At 45.2% G+C, this 18,714-nt stretch overlaps 1 protein-coding gene across 5 annotated transcripts in view; it reads left to right on the top strand.

Annotated features, from left to right (window-relative positions):
- Positions 1 to 18,714, top strand: part of LOC311136086 (RNA-binding protein Musashi homolog 2) — a 323,857-nt gene that overhangs the window by 223,541 nt on the left and 81,602 nt on the right. For all 5 annotated transcript variants that reach the window (XM_084170165.1, XM_084170162.1, XM_084170166.1 and 2 more), the window contains exon 8: positions 13,424 to 13,506. In XM_084170165.1, coding sequence (XP_084026291.1) covers positions 13,424 to 13,506 — 83 coding nt within the window. The remainder of the gene's footprint in view (positions 1 to 13,423; positions 13,507 to 18,714) is intronic.

The raw sequence follows: 18,714 nt of genomic DNA, 5'->3' as shown, positions 1-18,714 counted from the left end.
GGGACAAACACTAAAGAGAGAAGCTGAGGAGTTTTACGGAGAACAAGGCTCTGTCTGCACAGCGAGAGTGAACGGTTAAACACACTCCTGTGTGTAAGTCTCCAGATGGGAGTGAGTGAGAGGAGAGGAAAGAGGAGGAGAATGGAGGAGAGAAGAAGAAAGGTGAGGACAGGAAGACCCTGCTGGGTCCTCAGAATCATCCTGTAACCATCCTGAGCTACAAGAACTCGAGTCCATAGCAACTATAATAGTCCTCCTCATCCACTGTCTGGACCACCAGGGGGTCTGAGACTGGGCTAGAGCTGTAGAGTGGAGTCGTCTCAGGCTGAAGTGGACAACCCCATCTGCTCCAGAGAGTAGAGATAAATGCAAAGAACATGGTCCATCTCCAGTCTACTATAAGCATGGACTGACTTTCTCCTCAACAGTCAAAGGTCACACATGTCAAGTTGACCTCCCGAACGCTCCAATACACACCACCTCCCTGCAAGCAACAACCAACAACAGTGTTCTCAGACAACTGATGGTGGATTAGTTGTTGAGTTCTCCTGCTGAACTGGAGCTTCGGTGTGTTTATTAGCAAGGTAGCGTGAGATGTTGACCGCGCCGTGTCTAGCAGCATGTTCTGTCTTTATCCTCTTTGAGACGCTCCTGTGAGGAGCAGACTGAAGAGAAGAGAGGAAAAAGAGAGAGACACATCCGTGAAATTAATAAGATGAACAAAGGAGTAAATAAACGTCAGACACGGTTCTCCACAGAGCTTCTTCCTTCCTGCTAATTCCTCTTGGCTACAGCCCAAAAGCAGTGATTAAAGGACATCTGAAGTGCTGGAATGGCTGCGCTATGTACATTTTCAAGTTTGATTATACAACCAATTATGCTGCACTTAAGAAATGAAATAAACCCAGGAAGCTGTGAACAGTTACAAATGCAAATGACCCTATGCTGCTAGCCTTTGTGGTGCCACACACTCATATTCTACTGCTAACTAGCCCTGTGTGTAATCAAACAGAAGGCCTAAAGGACAAGGGGCAGGTGATGAAAGAAGGTAGTGAAAGTGGGGTCAGTAGAGACATCACCCCATCTGCCAACATTGACCTAACATCAGCCATACACAGTCTGTCAGTTAGTCCATGATGTTGGGTATACTTTCTAGCCTCCCACCGCCACCTAGGTTCGTGGTATATTGATGGACATATCAGATATCAGTCCTCTCATTTTCTATCTCCACTGGCCGGGGGCCAGATGTTATTGTGAATGTGTGTGGCGCTCCGCTCTGTGTGGCTCTGTGTGGCTTTGTGTGGGTCGGGCCTGTATCTTCTGCTGCTTAGTGGCATTAGGTTGCTCTCTGTCTCAAGATTCTCAGCCAAATTCACCAGCAGCAGCAGCGTCTCTCAAGTAAATAAAGGAAAGCAGTAGTGCTTCCAAGTGTTTGGCTCGCTCTTTAAAAGCAATCTCCTGTAAACCATGACGGGCCTCTGCAAAGTGGCATTGTCAATGTTCTTCATTACGGATGAATTGATCCAGTGTCTTGCCTTTAAACATACCCCATGCCTGTACATAAATAACATTCTGGCCACAGTGGCTGAGAAAAGCCTAATTAAGTTGAATCAATGCTACTTTATGGCCTGCTCTTGCGTAATTCAATTCTTTAAACACTTGCTGCTTGCTTAATCTATAGTGGTCTTTTATGTTTAAAAATAACTATTGAAATTCTAATGCAAATAGTCTGTGAGGCAGTGCTCCGTTGGAGGCTCCAGCAGAAAGTGTTGCCGTACACCCGCGATCTGGCAGCTAGTGCCCGCTATTCCTTCACTTTACATCCAAAAACAATTTAAAATGTACTAATCCACAGTCAATCATCATCCCATCTGTCTCTTCCATTATATCCTATGAACCGTTCACTTATTACTGATTATCTCCTATTCAGATCCCTAGTTTCATCATTAAAAAAAGAAAAGCTAATTACATTTAATGAAACTGATATCTATATAAATCAGTGGAAATGTACCAAAGGTGCATATCTGTTTCAATGGATTTCCAATTCCACATTGGATCTCCTGATGAAAAGAAATTCATCACCATATCTCAATGGGTTTTTGGAAAGGTTCCCGGCCCGTTCCTCATTGGATGTTACTGTATGTGATAGAGATCTAGACATCTATTGAATTTGGCCCATTGTTCTTCTCAAGGGCTCCGCTTAAAAAAACACCCTGTCATTGTTCAATGGAAAACTTTTAAATCTCTGTAGTTTAGACCCTCGCATTTCATTACAGCAAGAGTCATGTCCATGTAATGAAGCTACTTGTTCTGCAGCAGTGCTGATTTTACATGCATAGCATAGAGGGCCTGTATTGCCCTAGTACAGGAGTCGGCAACAGGCGGCCCGCAGGACAAAAACTGCCCGCAAGTGATTTTCTTTCCAAAAAAATGGGGGGGGAATTTTAGTTTTCATAAAAAATGAGTTTAATTTAGGAAATCTGTTACCAAGTATTCCCACAAATAAAAAAGAGACGTGATTGTGTCTGAATGTGATCAAAGTATGAAATTATTGTTATTTTCAAATACAATCTCTTATTGGGCATAGTTGTGGTCAATTTGCAGTGTACAAATTATTATAATTATGTTCCGGCCCCCCGACCATCCGCTCTGACAAAAATCGTCCTGTGGCTGAATGTAGTTGCCTACCCCTGCCCTAGCATGTTTGATTACGTGCATGGTATAGGTTTTGTGTGAAACCACAGAGCCAGCTGGCTGAGGCCACGTAATGAGCACATAGCTTTAGCCCTGTTTGTCTCAGTCCTGCCTTAACAGATTGTCCATGTAACCCTGTGCATTCAGCACATACAGAGGTATGCTGCTCCGCTGAGTTGGGAGAAGGAAAGTGTGCATCGGCTGAGCACAGTGGGCAGCAGGAAGGGAGGGAGGGAGGAGGGGAGCGGAGAGCGGGATGGAGGGAGGGTGGCTCAAATGGAGAAAAAAGTCCCTGTCTCTCTTTTGCACCACACTGTATGTCTTTCTAAGTAGGACACTAAAATGGATGGCCCATCGCTGCTAGCTGACCTACATAGAGACAGACACAATATTTCCCTCAGCAAAGCTACAGTAGAGTGGAGCCAGAGCCCAGCCGCTCCTGCAGAACACACACACACACAGGAAACACACACACACACATCTATCCAGACACACACGCTGTATCTTATTCACACATGAACAAGGATGTACACACATCTAGGCCTAAATAATAAATACAAGCATGCAAATACACTCACCACGTAAACTCAACTCAAACTGACACTGATATATATTAACTCATCACACACGTCATCACACACATCATCACACACGTCATCACACACATGGAAAATGTGCTAAGATAGAATATGCATACACATCACACATACAGTACAAACATTGGTTCATTTTTGGAATGTTCACAGACCCATATATGTATAGAATATTTAGACAGAGCCAGACTTATGAATAGGCTTATAGCTCCCTACCCAGAATCTAAACTCAAGACATCCACAGCTCTGAGTCACAGATATTAAGACATTCACATGTTGTGCACACACAATATATATGGGATCTGCCTGGCTGAAAACTGACTTGTTATTCATATTGACTCTTTTGCTATATGATTGATGTTTGTTTATATCTGTGTGTGTGTCGCTGCATATCACTTACAGTTTTGTGCGTGTCTGTGCATGTTTGTTAGGTGGTGGGTGGGTGAATAAACCCGTGTTGACGTGTGGACGAACAGGAGCACCAATTGAGACATGCACAGTCGCACACATGCACAGAACATACTGTACATACATGCATGCACAGACTGCAAACACACACACATACACTCATGGACATACACACATAGAAATGTGTTTGCAACAGCAGCTGGTATATTTGTGGCTGGTCTCTACTTTCGGCATCTATCACTTATCCTCCTCTGTCTCTTCTAATTAAGCAATAAGGCCCGAGGGGCTGTGGTATATGGCCAATAGGCTAAGGGCTGTTCTTAAGCAATGTGGAGTGCCTGGATACAGCCCTTAGCCATGGTATATTGGCCATATACCACAAACCCCCAAGGTGCCTTATTGCTATTATAAACTGGTTACCAACGTAATTAGAGCAGTAAAAATACATGTTTTGTAATACCTGTGGTATACGGTCTGATATACCACGGCTTTCAGCCAATCAGCATTCAGGGCTTGAACCAGCCAGTTTTAAATCTAACCTATACAACCCTCCATCTCACGTCTCTGTAGCCCTGCATGCCTCTTCACTCTCATTCAGTATCATTAGTGGGATTGCACAGACACAGTGGACCACACACTCACGCAGGCATATATATTTTAAGCTCAGGGTCAAGCACAAGGACATTGAAAAGATTGTAATCAGATAAATAAATAACACATTTATCCTGTTAAAACTTCCTTCTGGATTTACATTTTATCAGTGAATTTGTGTTATTTAATTAGAAAACGAATATGCCACCAAGCATAGCCTACATTTAAAACAAGGAGAGCAGGACAGCTAATGTGGTGTATTCTGCTGCATCTCCCTGCATGATTTACGACTAACTCAATTTATTTTTTTATTTTTATGGGATAGTGAGGTAGTCTTAGAGCTTACAAAGGCCAGCAATAAGACCATCATAGGTAAGCCTTTATTACATAGCTCTGGGGTGTTGTTAGAGAGAGGGGGGGGTGGGGGGGGGTGGAGAGAGAGAGTAGATAACAAAACCTGTTCTCAATGCGTTTATCACTACACTGATTAGCCAGGGGAAATGAATTACAGCTCTTCCCTCTAATGGGAATGATTCCGAGGAATGTCGCAGGAGCAAAATATATTGTTGAGAGCTTTTTCACCCTTTCCTCTTTTCTTTGACTTTAATTGCCTGGGAAAAAGGCAGAAGGCAAGAGAGCATTATCTTTGTATGCAGAGTCAAAAGGGCTGACTACAAGTAATGTTAATGGACTCTGCTGCTCCACAACCTCCCAGGCCAGTCCCTAAAGAGAGACCTCTCCACCAGCCTCTTTAGGAGGAAAACGGGGACTTATTCTGGGCCAATTATTTGTTTGAGCTCTGGTTTTTATTAATGAAACCCTCCTCGCGATGGGGCTGAGTAAGTGCCACGGCCACTCTATTTCCCCCGGCAGCAGCTTGTGGCTCTGTAATTGGTCTCCCCTACATATCCTGCTTCTCATACTGTAGGACCCCTGTGTGTGAGCTGGTTTACGTCAGCATTTTAGGGCAGACTGAGGAACCCTTCCCATCATTTGTTCTCTTTCTGTCTCTGTAGTTTATGACTGGAACAAGATACACTGCTGCCTCATGTTCTCCCCTCCTTTCCTGGAGGCTCTGTTTTGGAGTGTTCCAATGTTCCAGTGTAGGAGTGTGTGTGCTCAGCCCTGCTCTGAGTTTGTTTTATTGTAATGAGTGTATAAATCAGAGGATTACCTGAGTGCTGATTCCAGGATCCTCAGTAACAGCTGAGGGATGTGCTGATCAAAAGCCTTTAACAGTGGAGCTGTGGACTCTCGGAGGCCCCTTGCTTTATTACTCGGCCAAGGCACATCGGCTGCCACCGGAGGTGTGGGTCCTGCTCCCAGCTCAGATTGGACAGGTGAAGGGCTGGTCAATGAGGTCAGAGCAGCCAATCATGAAAGGGGAGGGATGTAAGGCGCAGGAGGAACCTGACCCTGTCGCTGTAGCAGCCATAGGGGGTGTGTGTGCGCGTGCATGTGTGTCCGTCCGTGTGCGCGTGCGTGTGTGTGTGCATGTATCTGAGGGGCTCAGACTCTGTGTATGTTGCTGGGGGTCCTAAGTCAACCTCCTCTTGGTTGTTCCACTTCCTCTCCTCCCTGGTCTTTGACACAGTGCGTTTTAAGAGTTGCGAGGCCTGCAGCCTAGCTACCCTACCCCTATTAGATGTTCTATTTTGGTAGTGCATGGGGAAAGTGGAGCGCAGATCTTTAGCGATTTGGAGGGAGCGATTTGTTTTGCTGCACAAGTTGTTTAGTGTTGTGTTTGTAGTGCTGAGGATTTCTTTACTGTTCATAGTTTTAACATCTAATGTTGCCATAAATCATATGTGGCACTTATCCTTGCGTGTGCTACGAGTGAGCCATTCCTCTTTATGGAGAGAGACGTGGTCTGCGGTTATGGGTGTGTGGTGATTCCGTGCCAGCATATGTGTGTAAACATGGCTGCTCTGCTACTCAGTGTGTGTGTGTGTGTATGTGTGTGTGTGTGTGTGTGTGTGTGTGTGTGTGTGTGTGTGTGTGTGTGTGTGTGTGTGTGTGTGTGTGTGTGTGTGTGTGTGTGTGTGTGTGTGTGTGTGTGTGTGTGTGTGTGTGTGTGTGTGTGTGTGTGATGGGAGTGAGAGATGGACATGACCTCTGGCTGCAGCTCAGATCCTCCTGCTGCTTCCAGATCTCCTGATCTGCTCTGCTCTGTTCTCCCCCTCCTGCTGTGTGTGGGTCCCACTTCCTCTCTTTCTCTCCACACACACACACACACACACACACACACACACAAACACACACACACACACACACTCACTCACTCACTCAGACACCGTCTCTGTCTGTCACACAGAGACTCAGACTCAGACTCAGCATATCTGTTTCTCCCTTGGTCCCTCCCTACTCTCCATGCAGGATATTGTCATGGCGATAATTGGAGTAACATGTTTCTACTGTACAGTATGATCACATGTTTAGTATTGTCAAGACGATACATGTACAGTAACATTCTTCTCCATGTTTTCCCTTCTTTTCACCTGGTGAAACATATTTGGCCCTAGTCATTAGAGAGTTGTGGGAGGTCTGCTCCCCAGTATCGATTCTACTGTCCAATCTCATTTATTTTACACGATTCTCCCACTCCCAAGAGCTCACCAGGTATCTATTCTGCTGCTTTGTGATGGAGGGCTTGGGTAAATAAAGCAGAGAATGCCCATTGATTCCCTGAAGATCCATATATTGATCCTGAAAGATCAGTTTATGTATTCCCTGTCCACTCCTTCATCCCAGAGAGATACACACACACACACACACACACACACACACACACACACACACACACAGACACACAAACCATGGTAACCCAGTGTTTTCAGTCACAAATGCCAATGAGCTCATCGTGGACTGCACATTAGGAAGTGTCTCTGAGATGATGTCACCCTGTAATGTTATCACTCTCTGCTCTAAGCACAGGTTAAATATGCTCTCAATCCACCAGCAAGTCCCTTATACAGATCCTACTGTAGGGCCTGACAGGCTGACACTGACACCCTATACAATGGTTGGTCCTGGATGAGAATGATATCTCACTGTCTGCTGAGTATCTAAAGCTGTAATGGATGGATGAACATATCTATGCCCTCACGGCTCTCAGAGCTTTAATTTTCATGTAAGGATGACTGACACAGGCACATCACTAGAATCTGTCTGCTCTGCTGTGCCCAGGGGGTTGTGGGTATGCATACTGTGTGTGATTTTTCCTCAGAATACAACCTTAATTTTTTTTTTTTATAAGTCCTACACCTTAACCGAGGATAACACTTTCATGTGCTGAAGTCCACATTCTTCCACAGCCGTACCCACATAAGCTATGTATGTATGTAAATGGCGTCACACACTCAGTGGAAACATAGCAGAGAGAAATGATTTAGCCTAATTTGCAATTCCCAGGTGCTAAAAAGGGTGAGTTGAGTAAAATGTTAAAGACTGCTATTGGATTTTCAACAGGGGCTGACAGTTAAGTCAACTGAAAAGTAAAGTTTTCTGCATTTATTTGCAAATCCCTTTAGTGTCTGCCGGAAAATTAAGAGAGAAAACTTTCCAGAATGCTATCTGATTTGATCTTGTTCTACTTTAAATACATTAATGTGGCTCCGGCAGAATCAGCTTTTTAAGCAAAGGTCACTTGACGTTTCATCGATTTAGCATTTTAATGTTATTTGCGTAGCCTCTCTCTCTCTGCAGGGGAATGGCATTATGCAGGCAGGGAGAGTGTGTGTGCAGTGTGCTGTGTGCTGCTGGTAAGAGGCTGTGAACGTGGGCTCGGTGTAGCTCAGTGGAGACGGGGGATGGGGCCAGGCCTGCCCCTCTCTAATAAGTGTGAGATGGAGCCCAGTCAGCCAAGACGCCTCGCCTCTGCAGCAGCCAGCCAGTAACACCTATTACCAGCACCCACATTGGAAATCCATGTGTTGTCATAAGAGGCCATTGCTGAAGCTTAAGGAAAGTTTTGCCCCAGTGAAGGCGTTGACACCTCTCCCTGTCCCTATTGATTCCTGGTCCTCTTTATTAATCTCATGGAGCTGTTGTCCTGGTCTCCTGCCATGTTGGGGGAGCAGAACACCCTCCAGGGGTCACCAGACAGGAATCACACACCTCTATCTGACACCCTGGGGAAGGAGGGATGAGAGGGAGGATGAGTGGAGGGGGATGGGGGTTGTGCTGTAGCTGTTGGGTCTGTAATGAACAGGGTAGAGGAGTGTGGGGCAGAAGACCAGTACAGGGGTAGAGGGTCAGACAGCCCCTGTGGGAGGGCCCGGGCTGGAGAGGGGTGTGACATTGTTCTGTGTTTCTGTCATCCTGGAAGACAATACAACCCATCCAGCAGTAGAGGATATTCACGGCCAGCCCGCTCATTAGGCAGGATTAGGCGGCCGTGTATGACGGCAGATTGACGAGGGCGGCATTTTCTGAGCTAAACTGACCAAGACGGACCTCCAACAACAACACATAAAATCTCACATAATTTTGCCCAAAAACAATGACAATTTCTCTCAACCAGTGGCATATGGGCTTTTTAGGTGAGCGCTGATGCCACCCTGTGATAAACAGTGCCCACCAAAGGCAGGGGCGCAAAATATTTTGCTTGTCCATTCCCAGCGTGCTTCTCCAAGGTACTGTTGGAGAGACGCATCGCTGCGGCACTCCACCAACGTTCCGTCAAAAAAAATAATCTAACATAAATAATGTAGCAGATATAAGATATGGTAGAAAGAGTATGTGGCCTTTTCTGTAGCCTACAGGCTGGAGATGACAATGTATGACAATGTAATGAGACAAACACTTTTTACATCATGCAGGTTTCTCCGATCAAATAGCCTAACCTACATTTCGCCCAATAAAATAAAAAATGTGCTGTCATGTTAACAAACAACATATCCTAAAAACAGGACAGGTCAAAGTAAAATGGACAATATGGAATGGACAATCACAACTGTTGTGGAGGAGCTTCACCCTATTGTCATGATCAGTGAATTCAAGTTTGTATCTGTACATTTTTGACAAGCTGATCATAGCAAAAAAGAAAATACTTCTGCATTTCCAGCTGTGTAAACACATTGCAAATAGGCTCACAATAACTCCTGATAAAGCTGGGTAGCTGATATTCAGAGGCAAATTGATTAGTCACAGGAATCAGGACTAATAAAGCCAATGCAACGGCCTGTTTTACAAACGGTGGGCCTACCACATTCATAGAATTCCATTGCAGCCAACATGGTAGGCTATACCCCAGTAAGCACGAGCTGACGTCTTTTGGACATATTTTTCTGTTCCTGTCCGGACCAGAGGTCTTTTTTTGTTGTTTTACAAATGGTAGGCTTACCACATAGATGGGCATTCATAAAATTATATTTCAGGCAACACTGTAGGCTACACCTCAGTAAGCACGGACCGGCCTTGAATCATAGACGTCTATGTTTGGTTCAGATTTCGTCCAGTCTGGACCAGCCTTGATTTGGCCCAAACATAGACGTCTATAAATTACACATTTTTAACTTTTATTCAGAACCAAAAATGAGCCTGATTTCAAGATCTGGAAAATACTTATTTTTCAACGTCTGGAAAATATGCCTTTTCAACCTCTTGGAATTATGTATTTTAGACGTACAGAAAAACATATTTTCACCTTTTATTAAGAACCTAAATTGAACCTAACTTCAACGTCTGGAAAATATGTATTTTACACGTCTTTTTAACGTCATTTTTCTTACTGGGACTATTCTAGTTTTGCGGGGTGGCATTTTTTGTCTTGCCTAGGGCGGCAGAACGATAAGGACTGGCTCTGAGGATATTCATCAAACAGACAGGACAGGAGACCCTGTTCACTGGTATCAGAGTTAGTGTTATGGCTGTAGTGTTTGGATCAGTGGGTTGTTTCTCTAATAGAGCAGTTTGGGCTCAGGTTATCAATAACTCCCAGTAAGACTGAGCCAGACTCTCTGGTTACAGGGTGTTCTCTCTACATCTGCCATAATGAGGCCCCTTGCAATAGGAGCTGGCTCTCTGGACTCAATACACTGATTAGAAATGTTTTCTGTGTTAAGTCAGAAGCCTATGATTTAGTCTTGGGTGTAGTAGCCCATCCAGAGTGCCGCTCTCAGCAGCTCCCCTTGTGGGCCGGTGATGGTAGTGCTTGGTGGATGGTGGTGACTGAGGCTTGGCCCTGACCCCACAGTGTGTAATGGTGCAGTGGAAAATGTGCCGTCAGTTAAAGGAGGAGCTGCCTGTCTCAGTGTGTGGCAGAGGGAGAGAGTGCGGTGACAGGAGCACTCTCCTGCAGAGAGGGCAGGTGTGTTAATCCCTCTCCCCGTCTCTCTCTTTCTGTCTCTCTGCTTGCTCCGCTCAGCCATCCGCCACTCTCTCCTCCCGCACTCCGCCTTGACAAATGGCTCCTGACGGCTGATTTGTTGGTTGTCAAAAGTGGTCCTTGTGCCGCCGACGAGGGGGGAGGTGGAGCGAGCTGGAAAACAAGCTGCATCTTCCAATTTTCCAGCTCCCGACACCGCTCCTTAGCCTCGCCTCACCCACAGAAACACACAGGCAGGCAGCCCACGGCAAGCCAATCTCAGGATGTCACTTCTTAAATTGATATTCTGTTGGTCTGATATAGAATGCATCAAATTAATAGCTGTTGATGATTTATCTGCGTATTTTAATTCAACCTCAATGATGTAGCTTTTCCTGTTTTTTCCTGTTGCACTAGAGATGTTTCAGTGACATCCTCTGCCAGTTTTAGGAAGATAAACTATTCACTATCTCAGATGACTGTTATTATGAGTAATGACAAGGGAAGCAGAGAACAAAAGGGAAACGAGGGAGAGAGAAAGAACGTACGTTTGAAACCCCAGACATAAGTAGTGTGGAATGGGATGAGGGCAGGGTGACCAACTTTCCTTCCCACCAGCTGCACCAGGATGTCCTGATGAGCTTATAGAGGAAGTCATCAGAGGAGGGCGGGGCATTTAAGGAAAACTTGGCATGAGTTCCCTCTCATGACAGTAGTTAGAACACTGCAGTGCCTACCCTGCATTATTAGCCTATTCGGAGCCGCCAGAAAGCGTTAACATCCGGTTTTCAGGGATACAGTATTTTCAACCTAACTTATGGAAGTGGGAACTCCTCTCAGGTGCCTTTCTATGCCTGCAATGTTAGGTTAGCCCTGCATAGACATTTAATCTCACCAACACTCATCAAGGACTTTAGAAATTACATTGACATTTACATTTACATCATTTAGCAGACGCTCTTATCCAGAGCGACTTACAAATTGGTGCATTCACCTTATAGCCAGTGGGATCACCACTTTACAATATGTTTTTTTTTTTTTCTTTGGGGTGGGGTAAGGGGGGGTAGAAGGATTACTTTATCCTATCCCAGGTATTCCTTAAAGAGGTGGGGTTTCAAGTGTCTCCGGACATAACATACAGTCACGATCCATATAAACATAGTCCCCATCAATATAAACATATTAACATAGTCCACATCAATATAAACTGACTGACACAGAACATGGAAAGAAAAGGCAGCTAGCTACCTGCTGTTTGAGCTGAGTCTCCTGTTCCTTCATCAGCTCACACTCATGTCTGGACTCTGTGGCGTCTTTCAGGAGAAAGTATCTTGTTTAACTTGTCCCTATTGCACAGAAAATGATTCCAGGGGCAGTTTAGTGCTAGTGCTCAATGTGCATTATATTGCATGTGTTATCATGTTACAGTAACATGACACACTAAACCTGCCACTGGGCTATGTGGTTAAAGTCAACAGCAGCAGTCATTGTATAGAGAGCTTTAGGAGTGCCTCTAAGCACAGGTGAAAGTGACCAAATGTGCACTACACACTCTCCCCTTTGTCTTGCTGTCAGAGTTAAGTGTTGATGACTCAAAGGTCACGGTGGAATAGAAGGGGTAGCCACTGGTTTATTTACCCATGGTCTTCTTATCAGCCCTGCTGTCTCCTTATCTTCTCTCGTCTCACCTCTGACCTCTGACCCCTGACCCCGACCCTGTTTATCCTCCATTTAATGTGAAAGCCCTGTCTGTCTAAACCCAGGAGGATGCTGACTGTTAATATTATGGACTGGGTATTTGTGTTTAGAATAGGCTGATTACACATATGGTATTTACTGTTATAATGGGTATGGTATAGGTTCAGTTTGACCAAATGGACTCAGACTACATGACCTTTGACCTCTTGTCTTCTAACGTCAATTGGCAAATCAAAACCCATATCACATTCAACATGTCACAATGTCTCTTCAGCCCATCATCTGTTGAGCTCCATGATAATGACTTATCATTGTGGTTGTTTATGGTAATGTGGGTTAAAGCCCAGGCTGAGGTGATCTTTACTGTCTGCTGTATACAGTACGACAGGCTGAATAGGAGCTGGTTCCCATTAATTCCCATTTGTTATTTTATTCCTCTTTCTTTGTTTTTCCATGCTAGCTCTTCCTTTCTAACACATTGCAATAGAAAATAATTTTCCCTTGGAACCCCAGCCATAAAGAAGGCAGATTGCTTTGTGCGTCAGCCATCAAAACAGCTGAGAAAAGAGCACTGCTGTTCCCTGGTGCGCCAAGGCTGCAGTTGTCTTGTCTCGCAGCCTTGCCTCCTTGGTAGAGGAAGGGGTTAAGCTTTTATCTTATACATACCCCCCAAAATCCCACGGTCAATGACACATTCAGATATGCAGAGTCCGGCATTAACATAAAAACGAGGGCTTCTTATACAGGGAAATTTCAATGAAGGGGAACACAAAATGCATTTAATGAAATTCAGATGCTAAGGCCCCAGCTCCCATGAATCTCATTAAATGGGCTTTGTGCTGTTTTTCCATCTTCTCTTTGTGGAGAAGGTCCTCCAGTGCCTCTAATAATGTCAGAGATTTCATCATATTCCTGATTTAAAGAAGACAATGTCTGCCTTGTTCAGTCGTTCCTCTCAGCGCTGACGCCATTCTGCCTCTCCAAAAGACGGCCGGGCAGAGTTTCTCCATGCAGCTCATGATAATAATCAGACCTGTGGTGCCTTTCCTTTTAGTTACTGAAGTTTGCAAAGTCCCCCTAACTCACTGTATCTCCCTCTTCCTTCCCTTTCTCTCTCTCTTCCTCTGCACAGGATTTGGCTTCATAACTTTCGAGGGCGAAGACGTTGTAGAGAAAGTCTGTGAAATTCATTTTCATGAAATCAATAATAAAATGGTGAGTCCACTCTTCTTTTCAATTCCAGGTTGGTGTTGAAGGATTAATATTTGATTTCCTCTTTAATGGAGTGTTAATAGTAAAGAGTCAACGGTGTGTGTAGGTGTATGTGTATGTGCACGCCTGTGTGTGTGGGCAGGTGTGTGCATGCCTGTGTGTGTGTGTGCGTGCGTGTGTACATGCACGTGCATGTATGTGTGTGTGTGTGTGTGTGTGTGTGGTGTGTGTTTGTGCATGCAAGTGCCTGTGTCTGTGTGTGCACTCGATGGGTCTCTGGGATGGGGAGCTCAGTGGTGTGTACTGCCCAGAAACCGTGAAATTGTGTGTGTGAATTCCGCCTGTAAGGTTGAGGGACTGGTGAGAGGAACCTGTCCTTCTCTTCCAACCCCCACCCATACCAGACACACACACACCTTGACTGCAGCCAGCCAGGCCAGGGAGAGAGTGTTGCTGGGAAGTCGTTGGCAGAGGAAGAGTTCATTAACCAGGGATTAGAGCCTTCCAGGAAGCCCAGTAATGATCTGACTCATCACACCTCACTGCTGTTGTCTTCTGTTTCAATGCACCGTTGAAAGTGTATGGTAATTCCATCAGTTCAGCTAATCAGATGAATCATGCTCAGTATCACAGAACATACTGTAGCCATCAGTTTCATGTCACATGTTGCTATACAGCAGACAGTTCTGAGTCTCTGTAGTGTCTGCCCCTCCAGTCCCCCTGTGTGTACACTGTGCGTAGCCTACTGACGGTTGGCCCTGTGGCCTGTGATAGGCTAGAGGGAATACTCTCCTCCTGTCACTCAATGGGTTGGGATTCCTCCCTTTACTATGTGGTCTCCTTCAGGACCATAGGAGCTGACTGACAGGGTCGGTGTAGTAGAAATAGATCCACTAAGGACCGGCTCTCCCATGTATGGCCTTACTGGCTCTCCCTAACTCAGGGGTAGGCAACTAGATTCAGCCGCGGGCCGATTTTTGTTGGAGAGCATGGTCGGGGGGCCGGAACATAATTACACTAAACAAAAATATAAACGTAACCTGTAAAGTGTTGGTCCCATGTTTCATGAGCTGAAATAAAAGATCCCAGAAATATTTATCTCAGATTTTGTGCACAAATTTGTTTACATCCCTGTTAGTGAGCATTTCTCCTTAGCCAAGATAATCTATCCGCCTGACAGGTGTGGCATATCAAGAAGCTGATTAAACAGCATGATAATTACACAGGTGCACCTTGTGCTGGGGACAATAAAAGGCCACTCTAAAATGTGCAGTTTTGTCACACAATGCCACAGATGTTTTGAGGGAGCGTGCAATTGGCATGCTGACTGCAGGAATGTCCACCAGAGCTGTTGCCAGACAATTGAATGTTCATTTCTCTACCATAAGCCGTCTCCAACATCGTTTTAGAGTATTTGCCAGTACGTCCAACCGGCCTCACAGCCACAGACCACGTGTATAGCGTCGTGTGGGCGAGTGGTTTGCTGATGTAAACGTTGTGAACAGAGTGCCCCATGGTGGCGGTTGGGTTATGGTATGGGCAGGCATAAGCTACGGACAACGAACACAATTGCATTTTATTGATGGCAATTTGAATGCACAGAAATACCATGATGAGATCCTGAGGCCCATTGTGAGGCGCATTTTCTTTAAGGTACTGTATCTGTGACCAACAGATGCATATCTGTATTCCCAGTCATGTGAAATCCATAAATTAAGGCCTAATTAATTTATTTCAATTGACTGATTCCCTCAAATGAACTGTAACAACTAAGCCCTAAAAGAGATTGTTTGGAAAATAATAATTTAATATCTTAATTACATTAAGACGCAATCAAATTCCTCTTGTTTTTTATTTGTGGGAATACTTGGGAACAGATTTCCTAAATGAAACAATTTTTTTGCTGAATTCGTGGTGATATTAGTTTTTTTTGCCTTTCCTTATTTATTTTTTATTTTTATTTTTTTGTACAAAAAAAAAAAAAAAAAAAAAATTGGCAAAAAACTTTAGGGGGCCTAAAATAATCTCCCGCAGGCCAGTTCCCTAACTCATCCCCCTGCGTCGCTCTGTGTGTGTGACGGTCCCTGCTGATCAGAGCCTTACACAACTCTCATAGGAATCACATAAGGAGAGAGGAGGATAGGCAAGGAGAGGGGATAAAATGGGAGGAGAGGAGAAGAGAGGGGGAGATGAGAAGAGGAGTGGAGAAGGGAGGAAGAGAGGAGGAAAGTAAAGGAGAGGAGAGGAGAGCTGAGAGACGGGAGGAGAGGCGAAACAAGCCTGGTTATCTGAGCTGGAGATGAGATGTTGTAGTCGTTCTGATCCCTCTCCCCCCTCCATCCTCCTCTTTCGCTCCCTCTCTCTCTCGCTCTCTCTGTCTCCGTCACAGACAAGCTGCTCCTTGAGCCCAGGGACAGACAATGTCTGCCCGCAGATCTATGAGACCAAGACAATGCAATCGATTTTTATATGATATTGCATCAAATGGTTTCATCGTTCAGGGAGCACCAAGCCAGGGCTGCTATTTCGTTTTCCCTGCAGTGGATGGGAGCATTGTTTGTGCCATCCATCGACTGGCTGGATTGAATTGGACTAGCAGGGAATTGCATGCGTCGTTATCATCAGATGAGTAACTTCAGAGAAAATGAGGAGAATAAAAAGCTACTTCAAATACTCCAGGTTATTTGTCTTGTTGAAAATAGCTGAAGTTGATGTGCCGCTCTCTCTCTGTGCTGTAATGAGATGGTTGAGGAGCGTCTCTAAGACAACAGAGGAGAGGGTAAAACTGTTCCTGGGAGTTCAGCAAGCTTCTTCCTGTTTTCCTCTCCTCTATTAGAATCCACTGGTGGAGCTTCAGATCAAAGCTATATCTGAAGCATCATCTGCTAACAGCCTGTGCTGTGTGTATTTCACTTGCTAATTCCACTCATCGTCATTATTATCATTGTTATTATTTAGTGAAATCCTGTGGCAGGCAGGGTCCTGTATTCACACTGTTTTAGTGTCTCCGTGGGTTTTTATTTATATATTTTTTTATTTAACATTTATTTATCCAGGTGATTCAATCAAGAACAAATTATTATTTACAATGATGGCCTGGCAATTCCACAGTTGCATGATGAACCCTCCCTTCCTTTAATAGAGGATATAGTCAACTCAATGCCAGGCGACCGACTGCGAGGGAATGCAGCAGAAGTAGAAACACAGGCCACAGGTCCAGAGGGGTGGACATTAGGGAAGGGACAACTAGTATGGGCCAGACTGTTGAGGCGAGGACGGAGCGCGTGTCGCCCTCGTGAGAATTCCTCTCGCCACCCAACGCCGCCTGCTTTTGATTTCCACTCTGGGCATATGCAGCCCCCCATAAAACATTCAGAAGGCTTGTCCTCTGCTGGAGAGAGGAGAGGGGGTGAACAGAACTCTCTAAAATCTAAAACATCCCGCTTTGGCCCCTCAGAGCTCCAACAGAGTGCACGGAATAGATGGACGGAAAGCAGGGAAGATAAAAATGATTTTTTTCAGGATTTAATATCTGAGTTCACCCAATTAAGTCATTTCTGAAACAGACCTAATACATTCCCTCAATACCCGGGATCTCAGATAATTCATGGATATCCACTGGACATGACTCCCTGTAATGTTAAGATTTATAATAATACCTCCTGGCGCTATCCCTTTGGGCCTCCTGTAGCTGAGTTGGTAGAGCATGGCGCTTGCAACGCCAGGGTTGTGGGTTTGATTCCCATGGGGGGCCAGTATGAAAAATGTATGCACCCACTCTGGATAAGAGCGTCTGCTAAATGACTAAAATGTAAAATGTAAATGTATACCCTTCCAGTAGGCCTGCTATTCTGCTACAGACAGCACAGAAAGACAGACAGCACAGACAGACAGAAAGACAGAGGGACGGACAGAGAGACCACTCTTTGCTTGGGAGTGTACATGAACCACAGCACCCAGGTGACCCCTCCTCCCCCTAGCCTAGCTCATCATCTCAGGGATCCGGTGACAGGTAGGATCAGTGCACATTGAGATGTGATCTAACCATGGTGTGTGTGTGTATATACATGCGCGTGTCTTTGTGTGTGTGTTTGTGCACTAGCATGTTTGTGTGTGTGTGAGTGGATCCTGGAGGACTTACTTAATCACTCAGGGTTCATGTGTGGAGCAGCACTGCACCCGGGATGGTGTATGTATAGCTGGGTTGACGTAGTGGAAGAATGTGGGTGTCCCTCTGACCCAGTGAAACTACCCTGTCCTCTCCTACTACTCTCCTCCTCTCCTCTCCATGTCAGGGTGACATGCTGAATCTCCTGCCTGGCTGCACTCATCTACCCAGGCCTTGATCTGCTGGTTGGAGAAGGACTGGGTCTGAGTACAGGAGGAAGAGAGGGAGAGATGAAGAAAGTTGTTTTTCTCTCTCTCTCTTTATCCCACTCGCTCTCTCTCTTTATCTCTCTCTCTCCCTCTCTCGCTACCTCTTCCGTTCACAGCCTTTTCAGATCTGATTACTGTGGAGCCCCCAGGGCAGGAGCGAATCAGGAGCGAGAGAGTTATTGAGAAAATGGCCCCTTCTCGCTCTCTCTCTCTCTCTCTCTCTCTCTCTCTCTCTCTCTCTCTCTCTCTCTCTCTCTCTCTCTCTCTCTCTCTCTCTCTCTCTCTCTCTCTCTCAATGGCCTCCTGATCACCAACTCCCTCTCCCTCATCTATGAGGTGGCCAGGAGACGGAGGCTGAATGACAATAAGGCCTCATCTCATCTCTCTAGATGTCTCTTCAGGTGGCCCTGTATATCACCACATGGTGGTGTGTGCTACAGACTTACACCTGTTATATGCATTATGTTTATTTATGCTATCAATCGGTAGAGGGGTGCTGATTGGGTAGCTTATCGCATAACCATTAGTCATTCAACCACAGTTCCTCATGGAGAGGGTTCCTGGTTGGTGAGGAACATCTTAGTGTAGTAGAATCATAGTAGAACCATTGTGGGACTGTACGCCTTGTAGTGAAACCATAGTCTTGTAGTGGAACCGTAGTCTTATAATGGAACCGTAGTCTTGTAGTGGAACCATAGTCTTGTGGTGGAACCATATTCTTGTAGTGGAACCGTAGTCTGGTAGTGGAACCATAGTCTTGTAGTGGAACCATAGTCTTATAGTGGAACCATAGTCTTGTAGTGGAACCGTACGCCTTGTAGTGGAACTTTAGTC

The sequence above is a fragment of the Coregonus lavaretus genome (genome assembly GCF_964263955.1).
Source record: "Coregonus lavaretus genome assembly, chromosome: 10".
Lineage (NCBI taxonomy): Eukaryota > Metazoa > Chordata > Actinopteri > Salmoniformes > Salmonidae > Coregonus > Coregonus lavaretus.
The sequence above is the reverse complement of the archived record's forward strand: the minus strand, read 5'-3'. Positions and strand labels throughout refer to the sequence as shown.